The 25,224-nt window shown below is 37.0% G+C and overlaps 3 protein-coding genes across 11 annotated transcripts in view; 1 reads left to right on the top strand and 2 right to left on the bottom strand.

The window, feature by feature from the left end:
- The window catches only part of LOC144438186 (putative Nudix hydrolase NudL), a 32,775-nt gene extending 31,484 nt beyond the window's left edge, over positions 1-1,291 (bottom strand). The window contains exon 1 of one of the 4 annotated variants that reach the window (XM_078127228.1): positions 1,121-1,291. Coding sequence is in view for 1 of the 4 variants with exons in the window: in XM_078127225.1 (XP_077983351.1) it covers positions 1,121-1,132 (12 nt within the window). In the remaining 3 variants the exon portion in view is untranslated. The remainder of the gene's footprint in view (positions 1-1,120) is intronic. The other 3 variants (XM_078127225.1, XM_078127227.1, XM_078127226.1) reach the window with 3 other exon arrangements.
- On the top strand, positions 1,047-16,568 carry LOC144438185 (uncharacterized). 6 transcript variants are annotated; one of them, XM_078127220.1, is made up of 12 exons: positions 1,085-1,601; positions 2,517-2,609; positions 4,413-4,971; positions 5,166-5,595; positions 7,443-7,633; positions 7,920-8,095; positions 8,530-8,717; positions 8,950-9,112; positions 11,950-12,027; positions 12,143-12,394; positions 13,094-13,270; positions 14,320-16,568. In XM_078127220.1, exons 1-12 carry the CDS (start codon positions 1,514-1,516, stop codon positions 14,364-14,366), a joined length of 2,442 nt encoding a protein of 813 aa, XP_077983346.1. In that variant the 5' UTR covers positions 1,085-1,513; the 3' UTR covers positions 14,367-16,568. The 6 variants fall into 6 exon arrangements, 5 of the variants coding, with proteins under 5 accessions (XP_077983346.1, XP_077983348.1, XP_077983347.1 ...); XM_078127221.1 differs by having other exon boundaries at positions 1,093-1,601; positions 13,094-13,335; XM_078127223.1 differs by having other exon boundaries at positions 1,095-1,601; positions 4,632-4,971.
- A 958-nt stretch (positions 16,569-17,526) lies between these two features.
- Positions 17,527-23,935, bottom strand: LOC144437711 (uncharacterized). The gene is made up of 4 exons (XM_078126718.1): positions 23,603-23,935; positions 21,780-21,855; positions 20,891-21,044; positions 17,527-20,177 (listed from the first exon to the last, which is right to left on the bottom strand). The coding sequence occupies exons 1-4, from the start codon at positions 23,896-23,898 to the stop codon at positions 19,924-19,926; spliced, it is 780 nt and encodes a 259-aa protein (XP_077982844.1). The 5' UTR covers positions 23,899-23,935; the 3' UTR covers positions 17,527-19,923.
- Between the last annotated feature and the right edge of the window lie 1,289 nt (positions 23,936-25,224).

Below are 25,224 nucleotides of genomic sequence, written 5' to 3'. Positions count from 1 at the left end.
GTTTTCACTCTAGGCACAGATGAGGTCAACTATTCATTTGGGTCACCCAAACACTGAGTTTCAGGACGGGATACTATGTCGGAAGAATTTAGGTTTCAGCACAGCTGTCATTTCAGTATTTACTAGTACATGTATTATCAAATATTTAAAAAACCCATCTGATGATATCAAAATGAAAAAAAAAATGCATTATTTTCATAATAATTAATTATACCTCTGGTGATAGACAAGTTATACTGTTAAATAAAAAATGATGAAAAATATGCAAAAGTTTCAATGCAGACCATGTCCCTTTAACAAGACATAAACTGAAAGTATGGAATTCCTATGTCAGTAGGTAAATTTTCCTAAAATAAACTTCCGTCACTTTTTTTGTGACCACATGGTTAAGTTTGTGTACCTTGTTCCATGTTTTTATGTATAGTGTTTTGTTTGGAGCAGCCAGTACAAGACCATGAATTTAAATCATGCCCAAGAGAAAGTGTTCTTGTGAAAGATCAGTCATTTTCCATTAGTCAACCCAAAGAAGTATATTATTAATATTAGGGAATGCTTTGTGTTACCCAAGAGTTTTTGAGCTGAAAATGTTCATTGTAGGATGATATTTTCTAAACATAGTACTTAAAAAATTAAGTGTGGGTTATTTTTAGGGTGCTAAGCACTAAACCAGTTTTTGGCTTCCCCATGAAGCTAAAACAGTAGGCAAAGGCCAATGATAGTTTTAAAAAAGAGATTCCTCGGCACCCCCTCCCGGCCCGAATCTGGCAAAACAAACAATCTGGCAATATGAAAAACAAAAACATAAGTTATACCATCAAAATTGTACGGTAATTTATATCATTATTAGTTCACAGGTTTTTGAACCAGGGCCTGATGTCATTTCTATTTCCATTCAAAACGTCAAAACGTCTAAATTATAATATTATAATAATATGTACGTATGTCTCGTTACCCTGGGTCGTTACTTGGCTAGCTATAAATAGTAACATGATTTCATATTATATTTAATTTTCGGCTAGGGGTGAAAGGCAACAGTGTCGTTTGTGAGGATTAAAAAATGTGACTTTGTCCGTGGCTAATACTACACAAAAACAGGGCTGACTGTTTGAATATTACGTACCTCATCATCCATAAACGAATAACGTTAGTTCACGACCCTGAACGTCGCACTTTCAGACATTCGCTTCTTCCGGTGGCATGTCGACTGCTTTCCGAATTTGTTCGGGGAGAATCGGTATTATTCGACAGTTTCCGAAAGCCTAGAGGGCGTGCAGTTGTCGCAGTTGATTGGCTTCTGTACCCGCCCTTTTTTTCAACCAATCACCGATCTTCAATGCGAATGACGTATTGTCTACGCGATTGTATTCGTTAACAGCAATGCTTTGAGCTCAGTTAGCCGCCGACTGTCGACGTGTGAACATCTTCGTGAAGCTTTTTGATACATCAAATTTTTTCAAATTTTGTCATAAAATTTTTCAAAATAGGGTCTAACAGGAAGGACATACTTAAAACCATGCCTTCTGAATGTATGGACACATTTGGCTCTGACAGTGTTGGTTATGAAGACCTCAACTCGCCCGACAGTCTCTACCCGGCAAAAGGTACGTGTCTAGGTCTAGTCTGTCTTTGTTAGGAACACGTGATTCCTCCAAAAATGATATATCTCTTGATGTTTTCCCGTTATTTACGAGTAAATATATTGCTATCTTTGCTACATGGGAACAAAAGATTCAGAAATATAATATTGAAACGAAATTTTTTTCTGTCATTGAATTTGTTGTAGAATTTTGACTACATACCGTTCGTGTGGTCGGTTTGGAATCACGAGACCGGAATTATGCTAATATATTCATAATGTCTTCCTCGTTCAATTAATGTTTTGTTTTAGGATGAATGTATTCCAGGTATGAGCCAACTGTTTCTCGAAACGACAAGAACATCGAGAAAGTGATGGTACATTTTGCCTTTTTCAAGAATTTTGGACCGAGCGCGAATTCTTAACATTAGCTGTCACGTCGGCTCGCTAGGTGCGACTTGGCATCATTCCAAGTTGCCAAGGCGCGCTTATGTGACGTTGTTAAACCGATAAAGAGGCCCATGACGTTTATGCTAATTTATGTAATACCCCAGGCTTATTTTAAATATGAAATGTTGTCGTGGCGACATAGGGTTGCTCAATAGGGGTCTACTTATTGTACATGTCTGGGTTTTTTTGCGCATGTGTCCATGAAAGGCCACATGCATGGGGAAGTTTGTCATGAATATTTAGTGATGGTATTGATACTTTCCAATTGTGATTCTTGCTCAATATTGTTCTTTTCTCCTGTCTTTCTTTCGATTTTGTTTTTTCCCATTTGAGATGAATTATTAATGCATGACTTTTCAGAATGTAAATCGGAATATATTTTAATGTTAAGTTTTCTACAATATCTTATATATATAATTTGTTACCTGACTATTTGTTCTGTAGCACCATTTCCTTATTTTGATAGAATTTTTTTTTGTTTCTCTTGCAGAGTCAATGAACAGTTTATTACCAAAAGAGTTGCGAATACCTGAAAACAAGGGACAAATAAAAATAGAGCCTCTTGAAGCTTTGAATAGCAATGGTATGCTGACATGCATATTGTGTATACCTTTATTTTTTACCCTAAATATTGTGAATGTGTCTTTAGCACATGACCATTGGGCCACTTCATAGGTATGATTGTTTAAGGCGTGTGGGCTTGCAGACAGTTCTCTTGTGGGACACACAAATGCTTTTTGATTTTAAGAAAACTGAGTTGACTTAAAAAGATAGGTTTCAAAGTGATCTAAAATTATCATTTGCTCGAGGACAGTATAATGAAAGCAATTGACTATGACAATTGTCCATTTATTTTGATAGAATTTTGAACTGTTTTTTCATTTGATCTTGTCAAATACAATCATTCAATGGGCTAAAATCATAAGCTGCAGTGTGTTTATTTATCAAATATGATATAAAATTAGCAAATAAAGTTAGCCATTTGAAAGTGGAGAAAGTACGTTACTCCCACATTTCTAATTTGACACCGCAGTGCAGTTCATTCTTTTACCCACACAAGCTGACCCACATGCCTTAAATGAATCTGATTTCGTAGATACTATCTAATTATGAAGATCGTGAGAAGACTATCCCTATTCAAGAACAACAATCAAATCAAATCATAAGTTTGCGAGATTACTATTTTGGAATTTACTCTGACCTGAACCACAACAAAAAGCTGTTATGAAGATATTGATGTTTGTTTGCAACTGTATCTACTACAGACCTAGAGATAATAATCCAAGAATGTTTATGTCATTGCGATAACAGGGAATAAAATCTAAAAAATTAGCCTGATTAACAGGTTTGAAGATCGAGCTTTTTGCTGTGGTTCAAGTCGAGATATTTGAAAAAGAAAATTAAATGTGTGCCTATTGGTCATAGCTATATGTTGATTTCAACAATATTTTCCTTGCTAAATTGAAATTTCATGAATTTGAGGACTGGAAACTATATTTAAAGCTATTGTACAAAATTGATTTGGTAAAAATTAGTAGGAACAAGTATATCTGAGTACAACTTAGAGCAATGCTAAAGACACATCAAAATATTCCTTGTCAAAGTCTGTTATTCTTGAATAAATATGCATTTTTTTTAATACACTGAAAATGCATGTATATTCTATTGTGAGTATTTGAAACATGGAATCATTGTCCGGCATGCAAAGAAGAGATTTTTGTGATTGTATTCCCTGCTAATAACTAAGTTTTTCCCCAAACCCAAGTCGAAGCAGTCAATGATTACACTGACCAGTTTGTGCCCTCAGTGAGAATTCTTGTGGGAGATGACACTTCATCTCTAGATTCTGACAACTTGTGGAGGGAGAGTAGGTTGGTTTTCTTATATTGTAAATGGAAGTGGGAGATCAAGGTGGTAAGCATTTTTCTAGCAAATTTTAGGAAGACCTTTGAAACTTTGATATATCTTTGTTCAGGCATTAAAAATTAGTCTTCCAGAAATTTCTAGAACAAGCACTTGGCAGTTTATATCCAAAGTGAAATGCTACCATATGGGTGTGAGTGATTGTGTGTTGGCAATTTCTACAGCAGTGCAGGGCCAAGAGAGCTGTTACAAGATAACAAGACAGATTTAACAAATCATGACCCATTCAAATATTAGGAAGGAAATAATTTATAACTACCTACAATGGATTGAGAAAAATATAACCGATGCTCTAGAAGTGTAAACGCTGATGAAGAATATGGAGGTGAATGTTTAGTGCAGGTTCTGTTTTCAGGAGCAAGCGTATGCAGAGTGGCCGCCAAGGTGTGGTTGAGGTGTAGGGTAGGGACTAGTTGAGGGGCACAGATTAATTCATTTATTTCATTCGTGTGTGATTCCATAGATCGAAGTCTTGAGGCCAACCATGACCAGTCATCATATTTATCGCTCACCACCGCCAACACCACTTTCCCAGCCTTTGAGAATAATCAGCATGGCCTTGGGGCTTTAGACAGCATTGACTTGGCTCAGGGCAAAGGCTTAGGGGTAAGTAATACGGTGGTAAGTTTTCCCCTCCTGTCCAATATAAGTGAAGTGCAAGAAAGCCTCTTCCAATTTCCAGAGCTGTCCGAGATGTCAACGCCAAGTACAGCTGTGACGTCACCAGCCCCAAGCTCCTGTGATGAGTATTTAAGCCAGTCAGCATTGGAATCATTGGATGAAGACAGCATGCAGTCCTTTCAAGAACTGATGAGCCTTGGAACTGAAGAGTCCCTGGCATCAGCTGCTGACTTGTTAGAAGTTGAACAGCCGAGGAAAGCGAGGAAGAATACTGAAGACCAATCCCCATCAAGTCCATCATCTGTAGGATCCCCGATATCTGTATTTGATGCTGATGGAGCGACATCCTCACCGAGGAATTTCAACTTTTCAGAGAATCCAGATACAAGAACAGAAGACAGGTAGGCTGACATGTTGACTCAGTAGCAACATCATTGTATCCTAACATATATAACCTTGACCTGGTTCCACTCTTGTACTTCATACATATCCCTCATTCAAAGTGTCAATGATAATGGCATTGCCAAATGACAAGGTGTCAAAGTTTTGCCATTTTGTACGAGTGTACCTGACATATTATAATCCATTTCTACAGTAAATGTGGTGGTGTTCCGCCGTTTGGATATCTTTCTGACGATTGTATACAGAGCATGCTATCCGACAAGCACTCAAAGAATCAAACATCCAACAAGATAAAAAGCAGTAATTTATCTGAGTTCGCTGGCTGCCCAAGTGTAGCTGTAAGCAAGTCTGATGGAGGTGACAATGGTGGTGAGTCTGATTTTTGTTGGGACTTGTTGTTTTCTTCCATATATCGCAGCAATCAAGAACTGCCCATGGAGACGAGTGGTCCACATACTCCTATCAAGGAACCAAGCCTCAACATGACATTTCCATCCAAAGAGAATGGTATTGAACTGAAGATCCTTATACAACCAGAAAGTCATCACAGGGCACGATATCAAACTGAAGGAAGTCGTGGCTGTGTCAAGGATGAATCTCAAAATGGATTTCCAACTGTGAAGGTGAGTTGAAGTATGACCGATCTGCAACACGTAGTTACCACGTTACACTAAATTCATTAGTCTCGGCCAACTGCAAGTATAATCCCTCATCATGATTCAAAATATATCGGTTGTTTCAACTTTCTTAGCTTGCAACCATTTTAACCCTTTCACCACCACTTGCCTCATGGGATTGTGTGTTGTCCACCAGCCCCCTCACTGACATAATGTGAGAGTGAGTGTGGTGTAATCAAACTGATATAAAAATACTTAGAGTTGCTTATTTTTGAAAAATAAGGTATCATTTGAATGGAAAATAAATTTTCTACATCATAGTTGCAAATGCATGCATTCAAATATCACACACACAACCGAAATATGGATTAAAGTAACAAAATATTAATAAAACAAACACTGGTTGTTTATTTATTGACATCACAAATAAACAAAATATTTATATTACAAACAAAATTCAAAATACCAACATTCATGTTCTTACAAAACTTCTGTATACTGACTAAATGGTCAAAATCGGCGAAAATTTGTCAGAAAATGTTATTTTCAGTCGTATTAAATTTGAACGAAAATAATTAACGGCCTACTAATCCGATTACGACGCAATAGTCGGCCCCCGCACCGGCAATGAAGGGTAAAAAATATCTGAAGTCGTCGCCCCAATACCTTCAGAAAAATCAGTTTGTGTAATTATATATCATTTTTTGACAGAACAACAAAAAATTATCACCAAATTTATCCTCAAAATCAGTAAAAAATGCCCACAAGTTGGTAGTATACGAGTCCGAATCGGGACGCCAACGTGACGCTTTTTGCCGACATGCTTACCCACAAAAGCAAATATGCAGTCGGGACTTTGAAGTTACGTTGCGATAATCTGATCCTTCCATATACTGCATCGAGTTCACTCAGCCATCTCCTTGTATAAAACATCGTATTCATAGTAAAATTGAGTGGAAATTTCAACGAACAGCACCTTTATTTACATTGCAAACGATGTTAGGGGAGACAGATTTTGCTTCGCCGATGTTGAAATTTGAATTTTACATTGAAAAACGCACGTAAAAAATCCGATCGGAAAATCGCCAACATCAAGCGTAAGTTTCCCTCCACTGACCTCTACACAGTGAGCTAATACAAATACAAGTCATTATTGAGCCGTAACAAAAAGAAATAAAACCAAAATAATCCATGATATTGCCAAAAATTACCCCTAGAACGTTAGCATGGGCGTCGGCACGGTCACAAGATTGCGTAAATTTGAACGACATTCAAAAATTCAACCATAAACTGCCGTCGGCAGCTCACACGGCCTTAGCGGGAATTTGATGCTTACATACAAGTACAATGTGTTCCCATAGCTAAATACTTGTATTCAACGATGTATTTCGAGTCAAATTCTGTCGAAATATCCAAAGATAGTGACATAATTTATATCGTACACCATGTTATGAGAGCCGTTAATTACTTCCGCCATGTTGAAATTCGATTTTGTGAGCGAAAAACGCACATAAAATTACGATCGCTCGTCATTTGGATCGTACTCCTGATATCGTTCACTGTCATGCTTTCAAAATGGCAGTGTAGATAAACAAGGCTAATACGCATGTGTGGAACTAGTTATGGCAGCAATTTTTGCAGCAATAGCTGCCGTTTAACGGCATAACGGCGAGGTAGGTGAATGAACTCTGGCGTTCCCTCAATTGAGGGAATCGGTGGGCGCCCTAGCGCGTTCCCTCAATTGAGGGAATCGGTGGTGAAAGGGTTAAGAGTCGGGGAGGAAAAAATGCTTATCAACCCAGAGTATTACCAAGTCAAAGTAGGAATTAACTTTATTTCTTTTGTATTTGCAGCTATTGGGCTTGAAGGAGAAAGTCAATCTTCAAGTGTTTGTAGGAACTGACAGTGGCAAGATCAAACCCCATGGATTTTATCAGGCCAGTAAAGTATCCGGTAGGAATAACACACCCTGTGAAGAGAAGATTATAGATTCAACGTCTGTGATTGAGATGCAGATGGACCCAGCTGAAGACATGACCACAAGGTATATAATGAGTTTTGTTCTTGTGTTGATCAGTCATATGAATTATGCATTCAGTTCCAGCAATTCATGGAACTCTTATGTGGGCAATGGCATGAAAGTGATCAATTTATCATGTGAATAAGATAATGTAGATATACAGAACATCAAAGAAGTGTATGGCATGCAATTTATATAACCTATATCCATGGCATGCTAATAGTAGTTGCCTAACAAAAAAGTCTTTTACGATGTGCCAACTTCTCTATGTTACAATAACTTGACACAACTTCTTGTTTCTTATTTGCAGTATTGACTGTGTAGGTATTATGAAGCTGAGGAATGCAGATGTAGAACACAAAGGTCTTGGAGTACCAAGGTCGAAAAAGAGAAGTACAAGAGCCAGACTTGTTTTCAGAGTGAATATACCCAAATCAGATGGTACTTACAGAACCCTTCAGATTGCTTCAAATCAGATCTCTTGTAGTAAGTATAAGGCTCTGTAATTTGGTTGGTTTTTTGTGAAATACTTGTTGCAGTAGTATGACATTATATCATGAGAAGTCATTCCGGGGTCATGAATCTTTAATGTATGTATGTATATATATATTTATCAATCATGTAGAAAATCTATACAGCACCTTTATCCAATACGAAGTAAAGTTCCAAGGCACTGTCCACTTATATATTGAAAACTTTCATGAATAAGTATGTTTAAGGTTCCTCTTGAAGGCAGTGACTGGATGTTGTCTGTCGATTAATATGGTTAGTCTATGGATTTCATGTGTGCAAGTGTAATATTTTCTCTGAGTGCATCTGAAATGTAATTGAATATGTATGTTAGTGATTGCTTTTACAGCAAGTTGCGATGTTACAAATACAAGTCTAATGACCACTGTTTTACTTGGTTGTATCTACAGCTCAACCAACTGGATTACCAGAAGTCACAAAAAAGAGTATCTCTTCATGTTCAGTCAAAGGAGGTGAAGAACTCTTTATCCTCGGCAAGAACTTTGTCAGAGGAACAGCTGTGAAATTTCAACAGTACTTGGGTGAAAAGTTATTGTGGGAAGAAAAGGCTCAGATTGACCGAGAACACTTTCAACAGGTATGTGTACGTAGTTGGGCCTTTGAATGTGTTGGAGTGATTTAACTTTTATCACGAGGTTTATCCTCGTGAGTTCGTTAGGTTAATTGGTTTCAGAAATGTGACAGTCATGTGGAGGTGCAATAGTCCTCATGTCCAGACATTAAATGTTAGTTGATTAGACTAGCCTGCAGTTGAATAGCTGTGTGTTTGATTCATTTCTCTCTGACTTTCTTTTTCTTGTTACCCATAGAATCACTTGGTATGCACAATACCGGCATTCAAGTCACAAGACATATCTGAACCAGTTGAAATATCTGTTATTGTTACAACGGGTAATGGTCGGGAAAGTGATCCACAACCGTTTAGTTACACTCCCATTGCAGCCACTACCCCGTCTCCAGTTGCTGTTGCAGGTACGATTCTAACCATTGATGGGCGTTTCACAAGTTTTGTCATCTATGTTCTGGTCATAAAGGAAATGTCCCAAGTGTCTGCGTCTTTAGTTTCCTTTTCTGTCACAATTCCTTTCTCTGTTTTCCATCTAAGCCTCATTCTGTAAAATTGGGTGCTGACACTAACAGGGGTGGCTTAGCTATACTGCTATTCCAAAAAATCTTACAATAATAATCCCTTTGGTACTCTGATGTCAAGCTGTCATCATGTCTAGAGAAACCTTCTATAACTGCTTGCATGACTGCAAACCTATGCTTCCTTTGAGTCTATGTGAAATGGGACATTTCCTCAGTTTGGTAGGGATAAGAATGAGGTGTTTTGGGCACAGATAGAAAAAAAAAGTATGCATTTACAGAGCATTTTCCATGGTTCCAATGAACTACATTTCATCAACTCCCAACACACTTCTATGATGTTTATGTTTCTAATGGGAATAACCAAAATGGGCTAAAATGGGGAATGTGTGTGATACCCGTACCAGACTGTTTCTGACCACTTATTCATTACTTTGTTATAATTCTTGAAGGAAAGAGGAATTTACAATGGCAAAGAAGGGAAAACTGCATATCATATTTGCAGTATATTCCCTGATACCCACATAAAAGTATATTGCACTTTTATCACCTTACCAGTTTGTTAAGTTCCTCTTGCCCAACAGAATTTCAATTATTGTGTTGTGCAGTACACTTGTGCCAAATGAATTTCACAAAAAGTACTTGGCAATACAAAAACAATGATAACAGAAGTTTTCCAATTGATCTTTGAAAAAGAGTGATAAAAAATTAGCTCAATGAGCAGTACACAAGTGTACTTGCACCAAGATTTTTTGAGTGTATGTGTGACATGCGATTACTATGCATAAGAGGGCTGGTGGGACTCCACATGTTACAGGGGTATGAAAAGATAGATGCATATTTCTATGTGAAAAGAGTTCCAGATTTCAGAAGGCTGATTTTTTTTCCCATTTTTGTTTTTTGTTTTTTTGGTAATTTTTTGGTTCATGTTGATCCACTCGGGAAGGGGACCCCTAAAGTTCATCACAAACTCTCTTCTCTCCCTTCAGGATAAAGAAAGAGATGCATTTTGCTTATGTCAGGCTCGTTGGTGACGCGTTAAGTGGCTTTGCCATTAACGTCTGTCCAACATCACTCCTCTCAGGCGGTAAAAAATAGAACACAGTTGCGGTACTTGTAACCTACTTTGATTTAATATTTGCTGTAAATCCCATGCCTGTGGTGACAACAGTGTGTGGTTAATTACTGCTGGCTCTGAAAACTTGGTTCAATAACTTAATAAGAGTTATAACTTTAATAAATAGGAAGTCAGGCAGAAACTTTTAAAGGTTTTAGCTAGAGAGGCATTTCAGGCAAAACGGCCGACAGCGATTAATTTACTACCTCCTTGTCACAGGGCATGGGAAACATAGCTTGATATGACAATTATGATACGGATAATTTGGCTTCAAATTAAACAAAATTGTGAACTAGAAACAGAACTGCATTTAGTGCATCCCATTGACAAGATACAAAATGATTTCGGCACAAAACTTGTAAGACAAAAATGAAATTACAAGAAAAGACATAGTTACTGTACTTGTCAGTCAGTGATTGTTTATATTTTTGGTACCTTCTCTGTTATCGGCAATGCATCTTTCCATGCATATACCTACACCTTTTGTTTCAGTAGCCACTGGTCATGGAGAGCGTGCATGCATGCATGCATACTTACACCAGCATACACAACTCAAACCTGTCAAAACCCTATCCTATATTTCATACACACCTCACCAAGAAGAAATAGAAGTTTGGCTGATCCTGTCCTACCAAGATGATGCATCAACATAATGTATACAACCATGCAGTGCTTTTTCATCCAAATCTGAAAAACAAACAAAACATATATGCAAAAATACATATAAATTTTGGACCTGAATCCTTCATAAATTTGACATATTTTAGGCTATTTATTGAACATTTCGTCAATGGTTGGCAACTGTAGTTTTAACAGTTAGATTTTACACTGGCAGAGCTGATGGTGCTGACTGCTGAAACTTCAGCCATATTTCAGGTAGAATTAATGGAAATGGAGATGTGTCGATGGATGGTTCGAGTTGGGGACGAGAATTGTGTAGTTATGTTGTGATTGTACAGCAGGGATTTTAATAGGTGTTCCAGTGGAATAATCAACACATGACAGACATGATTTTGGAAAGACTTCTTTTAGGGCACAAGGCTCAAATTTATGTGACAAACAGAAATCCGATAATTTTGGAAAGATTTGACATACCATGTACAGTACATTGTAACTAAGTTTGGTGTTGTCTTTCTGACTATTATCTATTGTTGACTTGCAGTAAAATCAACATCTTAGAAATTGAGAAAATTTGCAATTGCATAATTTCCAACAGATTTCTTCTGACTTGATTTTCTGCTATCCTGTGAAGTTATGGTTAAATGGGAAGAATTGCGTTTTAATATGAAAATGCCTTGAAAAGATCGTATCACAGTCAGGCAAATGAGTCCTTTACCAAAGGAACCATCTGTTTGCAACACTCACATCGAAACGCAATTCCAAAGAAACAAAACATTTCAAAATCTGTGATAGATAATAAGTTTGAGCCTTGATTATTGTACATGAAGAAGTGGATGCAGACTGCTAACCTGAACCTGCCAGTGCTTTCTAGTGGGAAAAAGCACTGTTAACTTATGATTGCAGCTTGCACCTTCTGTACACACACAATAATTTCCACATGGTCCATTGCCACTTTGTTAATTTTGTTCTTCCCACCTTCTTGCAGATTCATCTGTGAAAGTGAAAGCCGAGCAAACAGAAGCTCGGACATGTCTGTTATCAAGTCCCAGCACTAAAGCAACAGGTTAGTATTGGATTTAGTCGCATATATATCATGAGCATGCCTTCTGCTTTTTATCAACTGATTACTTTTGTTGTGTAACATTATGTATGACCAACCATTTGGCTTTACTTTTCAGAGATTGTGGGGTCATGTGGTGAAGTATTGAATCAAGTTGAAGTGGTGACTCAGTTACAGAAAGACAGGGAACAGAACCAGTCAAGTTTTGCCGAGCAGCTGAAATTGGTAGCACTTCTGGCAACAGGTCAGAATAAGAAAGCAGGCAACAGTGTCTTTGCCCAGCGGGTGCTGTCTGTCATCAACCAACACAAAGCACAGCAACATCATCTACAACAAGAAGCACTCTTGAAACAGCAGCAGTCATATCTAGGTAGGTATTTCCACCAAAACTAACCATGAACCTTCACTTGCAGCAAGTTGGAAACTCGCAGTGTAACCAGGATTTAGCAGAGGAGTCTAGTTGATAGATTCAAACTTGTACATTCTCTGACCTGGAACCATATTAAGGCAAAACTGGCCTTTTTATCTGCAAATATGTGGTGACAGAAAGAGAGATCCAGAGGCTGCAATTTCAGAAGAATTGGACATAATACACAACTAAGAATCATATGTATGTATAGGGTTTAAGGGATTATTTAATTGTTTTGCCTGATTTATCAACATTTACTACAGTTTCTGAAGTCAAGAGAAAATTTTGAAATGTTTGGGCTGGATTTTGGTTTGTTGCTAAAATGGAAGCTTTTCTAAGTTAATGCTGCTAGTAAATGTTGGCTAGGCATGCAAACCAATTAATTGATCCACATACACATTAATTTAAAAAAAATAATCGGAAGTATTATCTGTTCTTGTCGCTCCTAGCATACTGTGCCGTTGGCTGGAACTACCACAGTTTCATGAATGTTTTCAATACTTTATAGTTTATAGGTTCAGGCGACAGGAGCAGCTGACCACCTTCCAGAAAAAAAATGTTTTGGCGTAAACATCATGAAATAGTCTGGTGTTCCATGCCACTAGTTGATGTTGGTTAATGCTTTAACAAAGTTGTGTCCATCGCTTTCCATTGTCACAGGTGATAGGACGACTATGGATGCAAATGATGCCGACAGTGCAGACACAGAAGCAGCGTTAAATCAACTCATCGCACAAGGAGCTGTTGATTATGATCTTGATGAAATACTTGACACTTTACAGCAAGCAGCTTCTACTGTGGTCAACTATAGTGAATATGATGAAGTCACTGCAGAGGGTACTTGTACACCGTCCCTTGCATAACTACAGAAAAAAAAAAACGTTTCCTTTACAGTGAATCAGGCAAGCAGGAAAACCTCCACCATCAATGATAGACCAGTGGCTGCTTGAAGGAGGGGAATATTTTATCAATGCAAATTATATCAATTGTTACATGATGCATGATTGAACGTCAATTTCTAAGGGGAAAATTCTAATATTTTGAAGTGCTGGTGAGAAGGCGATTTTTAACCATTGGGAAAGAGTCAAAATGCAGAAAGTAATGGTTGAGAACGGCAGTGGATTCACCAAAGTTCTTCACTGTTGCTTCTGTGCCAGTGCACTCTAATGAAAATAAAGTCTCTTCCTCTTACAGCAGTGTGCTTGACAGGCAGGCTTGCTGTGTGATTGGTATAAAACACAGAAGGTTAAGGAGGCAGGTAACCAAAATAGGTGCCCTTTAACAATGTGACTTCTCGCCATCACTGAATAGTCAGGTAGCCACTGGCTGTTACTTTGCCTTAATCAGAATCATGGGGTGAAAAGTACAGAAAGCGGGAGCTGTGATAAACAAAAAATAAGTGAGCATTTTCACGGCAATGGTTATGTGACCTGGTTCTTAGGATTTGTAATTGGCCAAGTTGGCCATGGTTGCACAGTAACCCAATATATATAAATATGATTATATATGATTTAACACTAAATACTAAGTAATGCTCTGTGATTTTGTTCCTTGTTTTCTTTCCTTTACAGTGTGGCGTTTTGTTTTCCAATGTGTAATATAAAGAAAAACTGATAGTGTGTAGCAAGTTGTCTTTTTTTTTCTCTTGCATCTTTTATTGCCCAGTCTACACCTTTGACTAAAAGTCTAGATGTGTTGACATTTCCTGATCATGTCCTATGACAACATACATCAAACATAACCAAACTTTGCTGTGAAAATGGTCAATGTTTTAACTGCCATGACGGTCATGTTACAGTTTGGAGGTGCACATGGATGGAGAGAGTAGTGTGTAATATCTTCCCTGGTGTCATTGTGCTGATGATCTTTTTCTCTTCCATCAACAGCACAGATATCTCGGCATGATGAGAGACCACTTCTCTGGCAGCAGTGACCAGGAAGATTCAAGCCATGGACCCATGTGAACCATTCATCTGTATATATTTGTACATAGCAGTATTTATTTTTGTATGTCTCTTTTTTGGTAGAGTATAACTTTCTTGTCAGAACTAGTCAGCATGTGCAGTCAAGGGACAAATTAAAGTACAAGGTTTATTATAATCATCCGTCTTTTGGTAGAAACTGCCTTGAAATTAGATACAGTACAGTGTAGTAAATTTGTGAGAACAAATCCAGTTGCATAGTCCCTACAATCAGGCAACTACTTGACATTTAGGATATTCAAATCTTTCAACTGAAAAAAGGTTGTGTATATGTTTGGACCAACTCTAACTTTGTTAGTTTTGAAACACCCTATTTGGGACAGAACTTATTATGGAGAAGTTTGTACTATGTTTTCTACACAATTAGAAAACGGTTTACGAAAAGATTTACAGAAATTATATATTTTAACTTTTTGTACAAAGAAGCTGGTTTTCTTACAGAAATAATTTGTATGTACATTCCTGAGAATGTAATTTTTTTTTGCTAGTTTAACTTTTGGGCCATATACTAATTGATTCAACAGTATGATGATGCTTAATTATGACTATGCTCAATAACTGCCACCAGATACGTGTGTAAAAATGAAACGCACAAACTTTATTGACTCAATTTAGGAAGAGTTCGATAATTTGGAAAGACGGTTATTTCGAAAAAACAAAAAATCAAATTTGTTCATCTTGTTAACAATGGTTGAACAAAATGGTATAACCGTGACCCTCACTCACATCCACCTCCTTATGTCCAAGGTATTTATTTGTAATAAATAACAAATAGTTGCCCCTCCCTAATTGAAAAAAAGAAAGATGAAAACTACGTATTGGCCAAAAAAACTTTGTGTTACTAGATGGTTGTCAACTGTGCAGCTCATCTGTTTTGCATAATTTATTTTGTCTGACCCATTCAATAAAGTTCTATATGGTATGACTACCACTGTATATGCAGCTGCTCTCTTTGATATAGGAAACATCTTGATATGGAGCAAACAACAAACCACTGATATCCGTTTGTTCGGCATAATTCCATCATGGAATTCTTAAAGTACTATTGAAATGCGTAACTCGGAAATGCAGGCTAAACAAGTTTCACACCGTCCATCTTATTTGTTCTATTCAAACGAATAATGCTAGAAGGAACCAGCAGTTGCATATATACGGTGTGTCAAAGTCATACCATTATTTGTGCTAAGGCAAGAAATATGTAAAAAAATATATATATATATTCAGTACTTCAATTTGAACTTGGAAGCCAAGTACATTTGTATAGTTTATATCCAGTGTTTTATTCATGTTGTAAATTATATTCGTCAAGTTGACGGTCACTAAACTTGCTGTTGTCTTTAGCACATACCTGTAAGACGTATTATAAGAACTTCTTAGAGTAGCAAGTCAGTAGGCATTAGGTGAGGTTTATTTCAAGGAGATTTGGGGGTATTGTGTCAAGCATGTTAATCCAGAATCGCTACCCAGCTAAGTATTTGTCGCACCTCAAAGTAATCTGCCAACTGACTTGCTTCTTTGCAAAGAAAAGTGTATGTTACAAGCCACAGTGAAATTGTATTTTTTCATTCAGTACATATCTAGGTTACGCCTATGATGCTAGATGAAAGCGATAGAAAATATCATTGACATGTTTTCAGTAGGCTGTGCTAATTAGAGTGCAAAAACATGGCTTGACTGATCATTGCAAATACACTTTATGGCATAAGATCGTTGTAAAGAAAGTAAACCAAATACTATCTTGGCTGTTTCTGATGCCTTCAATCCTGGTCAGCCAGGACAAGCTGTATTTGAAGACTTCGACAAAACAAAAATTGTGGTATTCTTGGTAGCTAAAAACTGAAAAAGTGTATTTCCAAATGGACTAGTCAGCCATATACATGTATTTCACCCCATTCTTGCCAGTTTTGTTAAATCGTGGTAGTAGCAGGTGGATTATTTGTTTTATTCGCCAGTTTCAAAAAATCATCACATATTACCCATTTTGTTACACTGCTACATTTTTCACAAGAATGGGATGATACAATATAATTTGTTATTCGAACACCATAAAATGTATTCAGTTGTATAGTATTAAAAAGATGTTTGTAATCAACAACTTTTTGAGTTTACTGTTCATGCACATTATCACGAAATAAAATTTGGAACATGTTCAAGTGAAAAATAGTATGTTGTGTGCTGTGTAATTCTTGATTGTAGTGAAAATGTCAAAAGAAGAAATGGGAAAGGAGGTGTGTGTGAAGTATTAGTACTTGTCAAACTTAGCATATATCCTAGCCAAGATAAGACATAAGTGCCATACTACCAATCTGATATAGTGCTGAACAGCATGACACATCTTAGTCGAGTCCGAGCTCAAAGTTTGAAACCATTGTATTTCTCTGTTCACGTGAGAACTCGGGGTACCAGTAATACTTATTTGTGCCAGTACCAGTACTGGGAGGAAGGATCTTGGGTCTGTGGCTATTGACACCACTTCTGCATGCAATGAAATCAAGAGCAGAAAGGGCATTCAATATTCAATGGGGCTTCCTAAAAATTGATCACCATGGTGTTGTTTTTAATTACTACATGTGGTGTTTGATTGGGTAAAGTCCATTCCAAGGAAAGTGCTGATATTATGAAACGTGCGATCTATGAAACTTTGACAACCCCAACACATAGTTCTTGCACTAGTTCAGATACAAGTACCAGTAATCCTAGTTTTAAAATGTATGTTATTGTAATAATTGACCAAAGTGACCAATTTTCCATTTATTTACCGTAATTCAAACAATATGGAATTGCGTGTTTTTGCCATGGGCTGGGAACCTGCAGTAACAGGAAGGGGCAAATCTGGTAAAACTGGCATAGTTTCCCATATACTATACAGTGACATTGGTGGGGAACCCTGGGTAAAAGACATGGGAATTTGGGTAGACTTTACGTACTTACTGCCCTTAACAAAAACACTGGCGTTTGTACTTTCAGACATCTGAAAACCAATGAGGAACAAAAACTGAAACACTAAAAACATTTTCCTATGGAATGAGTTTATTTTTCCTTGACAACTTGACATTTGTAGGTAAATATTCATGTTCAAATACCATTAGTAAAAATAACAAATTCCTTCTGATTGCACCTCTATCACAATTACAAGTTGTGACTCACTGATAAAGAAAATTTGGCACACAAAAAGTATCTATTTTTTGGCTTACTATTGGTAAAGCAAAAAAAAAATACTTATTCTTTAACCCATCTCTATCGACTTCAACAAAAATGGATGGGAAACATTGTAGTAGTATTTGCGTTGTTTTTAGTAAAAACGTACAAATTCTAGACAAGATAGGTGTAAAATTTGATACACACATTAGAATACAAATGTATACCCAATTGTGGCTGCTTTTATGTGGATGACAGACCATCAATTAAAACCTTTTTATGATCGTGTTAACAAGGTAGGCCTTGAAATTTGTAGTAGTCCAGGGTACATACGATTGTATCCAGACTACCAAATTTATAGTACACTGGAAGTTGAGGCTTCGGTTTTCTAAGATAGACTAAAAACTAAAACTATTATCGCAACATGTTGATACAACGGTGATAAGCTACAAAGGTGATATGGTTTAATTATAGTCTCGGTAGGGAGGCGTCTCTGAAAACTAGTTTATTAACTGTTCTGTGAACTTGCAGTGTACTGTTTTGGGACTTCCAATGTTTACAATATGTTGATCACAGGGTGATTAGAATTGCACGAACAAAGGAATCCCTATCATCGATAAATGCTTTAGAAGGAACTTTCACATTTTCTGAATCAATGACTTGAATTTTGTATCCATTGCTAACCATAGATTCTATTCTCATAAGAAAGAAACTAGGCAACTAAATATATGACAAAGACTGTTTAAGTTATTTACATTTGAATACTGAATACTAAACACTAGTGTTGTGTTTAATCTGACAAGTAGATACATAGTTCAAGGTTAGGCCTAAAAAAATTGTTTGGTTCAGGCTACCCAACCCCACCTAGTTTTTCACTACTGACCCTATAAACTTTTTCACATATTTGAGAAAAAATAAATAAAATCGCGACAAATTGTGAAGACTCATGACAAATCGTGGATGCGGAGACTGACATCAACTTAAAAAGACAATATCAAACTGTTCTTCTAATCTATAATGGCTGTACATCTGATGGGAAGAACCCAATGACATAGAGACCATATGGAAAATAACGAAAAACAAAACTACATGTACCTGAACCAGACACTCACACATAAATGAAAAAATTTACCTATTCTGAAATGGAGGGTAATCGGAACCTCACGATTTTTCTTAAAGGCCTTATACTAACACACTTTAATAATAATGTTGTGTGCTTTGTTAGTGAACTATGAACTCTAGAAGAACAAAGAAAGCATTCCAAAGGACCGTTCTTATCTCCTGACCCACATTTCTAAAATTTTGTGGTGAGGTCTTTTGGAATTACCTAGTCTTGGTTACCCAGCTTCTCACCGCTGGGGAGGCTGTCTATGAGACCATCCCATACAAGAGTCTGAGGAAACCACATTCCAACTACCCTGATACGGAAGTCACACAGTACATTTCTTCCATGCATAAAAAACGAGGCCTGTTTTGTAATTAATATATATATATACATGTATAACAGTCGCTTGAGAAGTGATAATTTGTAGCAAAGGTACCCAAATCGTTCAGCCAGCAAGGTTGGATGTGAAGTACTCCTCATGATGCACTGTTCCAGAAGCTACTTCCTACGCAGACGAGTTGAAATCTCGCTTCCCCAGACTCTCGTTTGGGGTGGTCTGGGAGGCCCCAGCGGCAAGAGGCTGGGTAACCGAAACTAGGAATTACCTAACTTCATTAATTCTATTAAATAAGTACATACATAGTTATAAATAAAAGTTATATGATGCATACTTTTAAATGCAGGATCTGAACAATTCTTTAATAAAAACAAAAAATGTTTTAGCCATGCACCAGAATAAAAATACTTACAGTGTAACACCTTAAATATTGTGTGCTTTAAGATCCCTACAACTTAATACTACCTTAACAGTTACAAAGTACTGCTTGCCACAAATGTGGGAAACACAACGTAAACATTCTACAAAACAACGAAATAAAGAATATCAACTTGAAATAATATGCTATACATGAGTGGTGTGTGTTCTTCCACCTTGGAAAACCATACTCTAGACAGAAATCAACGGATGAGATAATCATGGCAGTGTTAAAAAAACAACAGAATCCTCAGTTACTAACTTTGGTCATAGATGGCGCTGTTTCAAATATTTGGGAAATTTATCTTTATACCAAGCATTAACTGAGGTTTTACAAATTGGTATCTCTGGCATGTAAAAGTGTCCATCTGCATCCTACTTTCATTCTTCTAATAAAATTAAAACATGGCCTCCATTTCTCTGTGCTCTCAATCATGACAAAGGTAGAACAAATAAAAACAAAACAATGTTAGCAAAATATCTGTAGCTCTATCCACCATGGTTCTTTACTTTACTGTGACTTGATTGATGTTCTAGAAGATGAAGCGCCTGTAGTGCTTGATCTAAAATGCAACGGCTGCAGCTGAATACCCATATTCTGTAAAGTAGGACCCATTATGTATTTGACCCTCAGTTTACTGGTCATCATGTGTGTATTGACAAAGTTGACCTTTTCCTTGCCATCTCTTCGAGCGTATGGATGGTGATTCTGTACTGTGTTAGAGATGTCTCTGCCAACCTTGGTTGTCATCATGACGTACTTCCCTAAACAGAAAGAACACAAAATTTGAGAGATGAAAGTTACAGTAGAAATGATGTTGGCTTGGTGCTTCATTCTGATTGGGACATGAAAAAGATAAGATACATTTCAACTCTATAGACTAACAATAACTGAGACACAACACGCACAGACATCCGGATCCTTTGCCCAATCACATTGTAACAGCATTACTATTCTTTCACAGTGCAGTAGAAACAGGCTTCTGTTGAAAACATTACACATGGACTTGATGATTTTAATGTTTTCAATTTACTCTCCAACTGATAATCAACATGTTAACTTGTCTACTTTTATATCCCCACTGTGCACGGTACTGCTATATAACTGTTTCTTATGCATTTGAATTACTCTGAAGTGTATAAAAAATGTCACATGCGTGAAACACCATGGCGATATAATTTATCTTGTGTAATGAGTACAGTGTGACAATAACTGTATGATATGTCATGTTGTTCAGCCATATAATCAGTCTTCTCTTGCACATATCTGATGTAAAGTAACTTGACATGCCATATCTTACAAACAGTTTATCATCTTGGATAAAACCTGCATCTGATCTGAGAAAAGCCACAATTACAGACTGAGGGTGAGACTGCCTTAATTGGTAACTTGGGTCATCAATGCTATATGTAATAAATAATAATAATGTTTGGTTCTTATATAGCACTTTCCTACGCCATGCAAATTAGTTACCTACCACGAGTAACGACGTGACAATCCTTTTTGTTCGCTTGGCGATGATCAATCGTCTGTTTATTTTTCCATCCTGAATGTGAAAGTGAAAAGGACCAGCACTGAACTTCTATCAAACCAATATTTAATGCTGCAGCCTTGTCAGTGATATGGTCATTCTGTCAATTTTTAAAAAACAAAAATAAATAGATAAATAAAAAAAACAGCAATGAAAGGGTGGTAGAATAGTACGAACACGTAACCCTTCTAAGAGCTAAATCCTCACACCACTGAAAGTGTAGGCAATCTATAATGTAAAATGACAATAATGAATGAAGTCAATGGTTAACATCATCCTACACATTTCATCTCAACAAGAACATTTTATCTTAATTACTTTATCATGGTCCAAACAGCGTGCTCATATATTTTACAGGTGTTTTAGCATGGTTAAGAAAACAGATCTGGGTGACATACATATATACATGCATGCACAGGGAGCCCAAAAACTGTGTTACAAATAAATAAATAAATATATAAAATATACATGGGTAAATGAAATATCACTTTAAACTCATGGATGATAACTCCATACATGTATATACATGTATGCATATATACAGACATGTATACTATTGAAATAATATACTATGATTCTATGTAAATTAATGTTGTTTGTATGGCTGAGTATTATAAAAACATAGTATATTATTTCAATCCTATACAGGCCTGTATGATATATAAATGTATAGATAGTTATCTATGAGTTTCAAATGATATTTCATTTACCAATACATTGTTTTATTTGTAAAATGGTTCCTGGGCTCCCTGTGACACTGACACACACACACACTGTGTTATACTACACAAAAATACACATATAGTGAAATCACAGCTGAGTGATTATAACATACCTCATCTCTAGGAAATCTTGGCAATGAGAAAAGGAACTCCTTCACTTGACTACCATCAGAAAAACCTTTGATCACCCTGCAGAATATGAAATAAAAATATATATGAATAATCAATTACAGTAGAGAAGACATAAATTATAGCCCAGAATCCTGGCGAATGGGGATTTTGACTTTTGATTTCCCCATCGGAAATAATAAGTTCAAAACCCCCACTCGCATGTATTCCAGGCTAAAAACATAGCATTTGTAGATGACTCTGTAGCAAGTGTTACTGCAAGATATTTCAATGATATACTAGATATTTTCAAAGTTTAATTCAATTGAACATCAATCCTTCATTTGTTAAGTTTTTTTGCCAATGTCACTTCTTGTGTACACGGCTTAATAAATAAATATGTAAATATATCACAGCAAATAATCAGCTTTCAAATCATGAGAAATTAGGAGATCTTTCACAACACCAAGTGAACAGTAAGTAGTTGTGAACATAAATAAGGCTGACTGGCAGGTGCTACTTTTAAGTGAAATCTTGCATGCATTTGATGATTTCCCATGTTTTTATGATATCATGATGTCTTTATCTTCTTTAAATTTCCATCACTACAATTGCCAATGAAATACTACCAAATCTAGAGTCAAATGTCAATGTGTCTGTTCTCAGTTCTATAATAATGTAGATGAGAAGTGGTTGTGTTCAGAATTATTACTGCACTTTTTCATGTGAAACTACAATTTCTATCATGAAACCACAGTCTGTGATGAAACATAGTCTAGCAGCTATCCTTGGCTTAGAATGGAAGGAGAATCTAAGGCATGAATAGCCCCTAGACTAGGCAGAGACTAGGGGTATATGCTAGACAACACCATGGAGGTACTCAGGTAGTTCTTCTACGTTACACCATAAACTTTTGTGTAGGGTCTGCGGTCTTACAAATACAAGTGATTGACAATAATCAGCTGACTAGTTTTATTTAGGCAATAAAGATGGTGTTAATCACGTCTACCGACTCGATTCTGTTCATTGTGTTTACTGATTTTACAATGTTTATTTCCAAAGACAAAGTCAACATGTACGTATATGTACACTGTGCAGTGCGTATACACGACATGCATGACTTTACGCTAAGACCACTAACTTGTGGTCTGAGCTATTAAACCACTCATAAGCGTCAAACACGGCGTGGGGCATTAGCAGGGAGTGCTATTTACTTATGAGATCATTGACGACTCTTCAAATCTACTTTAGAAAGAGTGCACTTTGAGGGGAATGACCTGCTGCCGTTCTTCAACTACATGGTGACTATTTTTAGTGGTCTGAGATGGTGATGAGGATCTACTACTACATGTACAGTATACCACCACGATCAGGATGTCAGGCAATTACTTCTTTTCCCTTTCAAAATTCCAGTTGAAAATGGCGGTACAATATTGTTAGTTAACTTATTAGTGTAATACTAATAGCTCTGGAAATATGCGCTCCGCTCCGAGTCCGAGATCGAGAACTCCAACACGGATTGGAAAGAAGGCGCGTAGACCGTGTACGTGGTCAAAGTTCTCGAATTTCCAAATTCCAGAGATAGTATTACAGAAATGTTTTTGTATAAAAGTGTGTTTTGCCCGGTCCATACACACGGATGGAAATTGGCGGCATAAGCATTAACACACCGTGCACTAGGATCTAGAATTTAAATATGCGCTCCGGCGAGAACTCGACCGACACATCATCTGTTACAAATACGTACATCACTACATCATGTAAAGTGAAAGTGATACGGAGCAATCGCGTACAGTGAATATTAAAAGTTGTGGCTAGATTTACTTACTTTGACTGGCCACCTCTTAATGTTGTACCACTGCTACCAGCAACGGGACTTCCATCAACAAAAACTTTAAAATAACGTTCGCTTGACATCGAGTTTGCAGTGATCTTGATTTGGTACGGAGTGACTGGCCACTCTTGGCTCTCTATTTCTCCCGCCACTACTTCATCGGTGCGAACTTTGTAAGAAACTGGTGTGAACAAATTACTTTCTACATAAGTGATTCCGTCTTTCTGATACTCGGGAACTTGGACATCACCGACTAAAATATTGAGAGAAAATTCGCTGTTGGAAGGCATTTTTCTGCACGTCTGTGTTGAGTAACTGTTGTCTCTGATGTCTTTACTGTTCTGTTTACGCCCCTGGGCCACTTCCTCCTTTTAAAAAGAGCGCGATAATTAAGTCTGACGTCATACCTTCAGGACTCGTCCACTTTCTGTAGTGGGGAATCCCACACCACAAGCCCTGACACTGACGTCAATACATTTTTGTAGGATATCCACACATCAATCAATAACGTATTTATGGAAGTAAACTGTAATAAACATTTTTTATGAATAAAAAAACAGCGAAAATCATCAGTTACGTGTACCAACATCCCACAAATTTGCGCAAGCACGAGTTCCTATAACTTAGACCAAATAAAAAAAGGTTGTTGGGTTCTGGTTACCCTACCCCACCTAGTTTTTCACGCCGACCCTAAACTTTTTTTACGTATTCGAGAAAAATAATAATAAAATCGCGACAAATTGTTAAGTCTCGCAAGAAATAGTGGGTGCGGAAACTGACATCAACTTAAAAAGACAATATAAAACTATTCTTGCTGGGGTCAACAATCTGACCATTGAGATGAGAGGGCTCGATTTCATTTAATTAAAACCACATGTTTCATATCAACTGGTGAGTATACATGAGGTGACATGACCACCTCTAGAGAAGCTTTGCCTGGACCTTTGCGCGCGAAATGACTAAGAGAAGTTGGTCACTTGATGAAAACGCGATGGTCGCGAGAAATAGTGGATGCAGAAACTGACCAACTCAAAAAGACAATACAAAACCGTTCTTCCAATCTGTAATGGCTGTACATCTGATAGGAAGAAACTAAAAAAACAGAGACCATACGGACAACACAACTACCTGAACTAGATACTCACACATAGGGGGGGGGGGGGGGATAAAAAATCTGCCTATCCCATTTACCTATTCTAAAATCTCAGACCACTATAAAGCTAAAATTGAGTGTAATTGGAACCTCGATTTAAATTGCATCAGATTGACGTCACTTAATTGAAAGTCATATATAAATGTATATTGGCCACAGTAAACCTGCTGATAAATGACGAAAGAGGTGAATTTGAAATGACAGGAGTTACAAATATTGATCATTGATTTTGGCGGGAAAGTAGCTAATTGAGGAAAACAAATGAAGTTGAAGCCAAAGGGCACAGCTGTCAGGAAATTCTCAGACAAAACAGTGAATTGAACTGCATACGAGCTTGAAAACAATTCCAGGGTGTCTAAATGACTTAATTCGTCAAAAATTCCACAACAGACAAATATAATTAACATTTAATTTAGCAGGCTACCAGGAAGTTCTCTTATTGTGTGGGAAAAGTGAGAAATGT

This window comes from Glandiceps talaboti, chromosome 7, assembly GCF_964340395.1.
Source record: "Glandiceps talaboti chromosome 7, keGlaTala1.1, whole genome shotgun sequence".
Lineage (NCBI taxonomy): Eukaryota > Metazoa > Hemichordata > Enteropneusta > Spengelidae > Glandiceps > Glandiceps talaboti.
Note: the sequence above shows the minus strand (reverse complement) of the source record. Positions and strands in the feature narration are given on the sequence as shown.

Excerpts from the sequence above, each read along its gene's own strand:
- LOC144438185 (XM_078127220.1), top strand. The coding sequence starts at position 1,514 with ATGCCTTCTGAATGTATGGACACATTTGGCTCTGACAGTGTTGGTTAT. Across the intron at positions 1,602-2,516 it reads CAGTCTCTACCCGGCAAAAG|AGTCAATGAACAGTTTATTA; the intron begins GTACGTGTCTAG and ends TTTCTCTTGCAG. Across the intron at positions 13,271-14,319 it reads TGATGAAGTCACTGCAGAGG|CACAGATATCTCGGCATGAT; the intron begins GTACTTGTACAC and ends TTCCATCAACAG.
- LOC144437711 (XM_078126718.1), bottom strand. The coding sequence starts at position 23,898 with ATGCCTTCCAACAGCGAATTTTCTCTCAATATTTTAGTCGGTGATGTC. Across the intron at positions 21,045-21,779 it reads CAAGATTTCCTAGAGATGAG|AATGACCATATCACTGACAA; the intron begins GTATGTTATAAT and ends AAAAATTGACAG. Across the intron at positions 20,178-20,890 it reads TTGTCACGTCGTTACTCGTG|GGAAGTACGTCATGATGACA; the intron begins GTAGGTAACTAA and ends CTTTCTGTTTAG.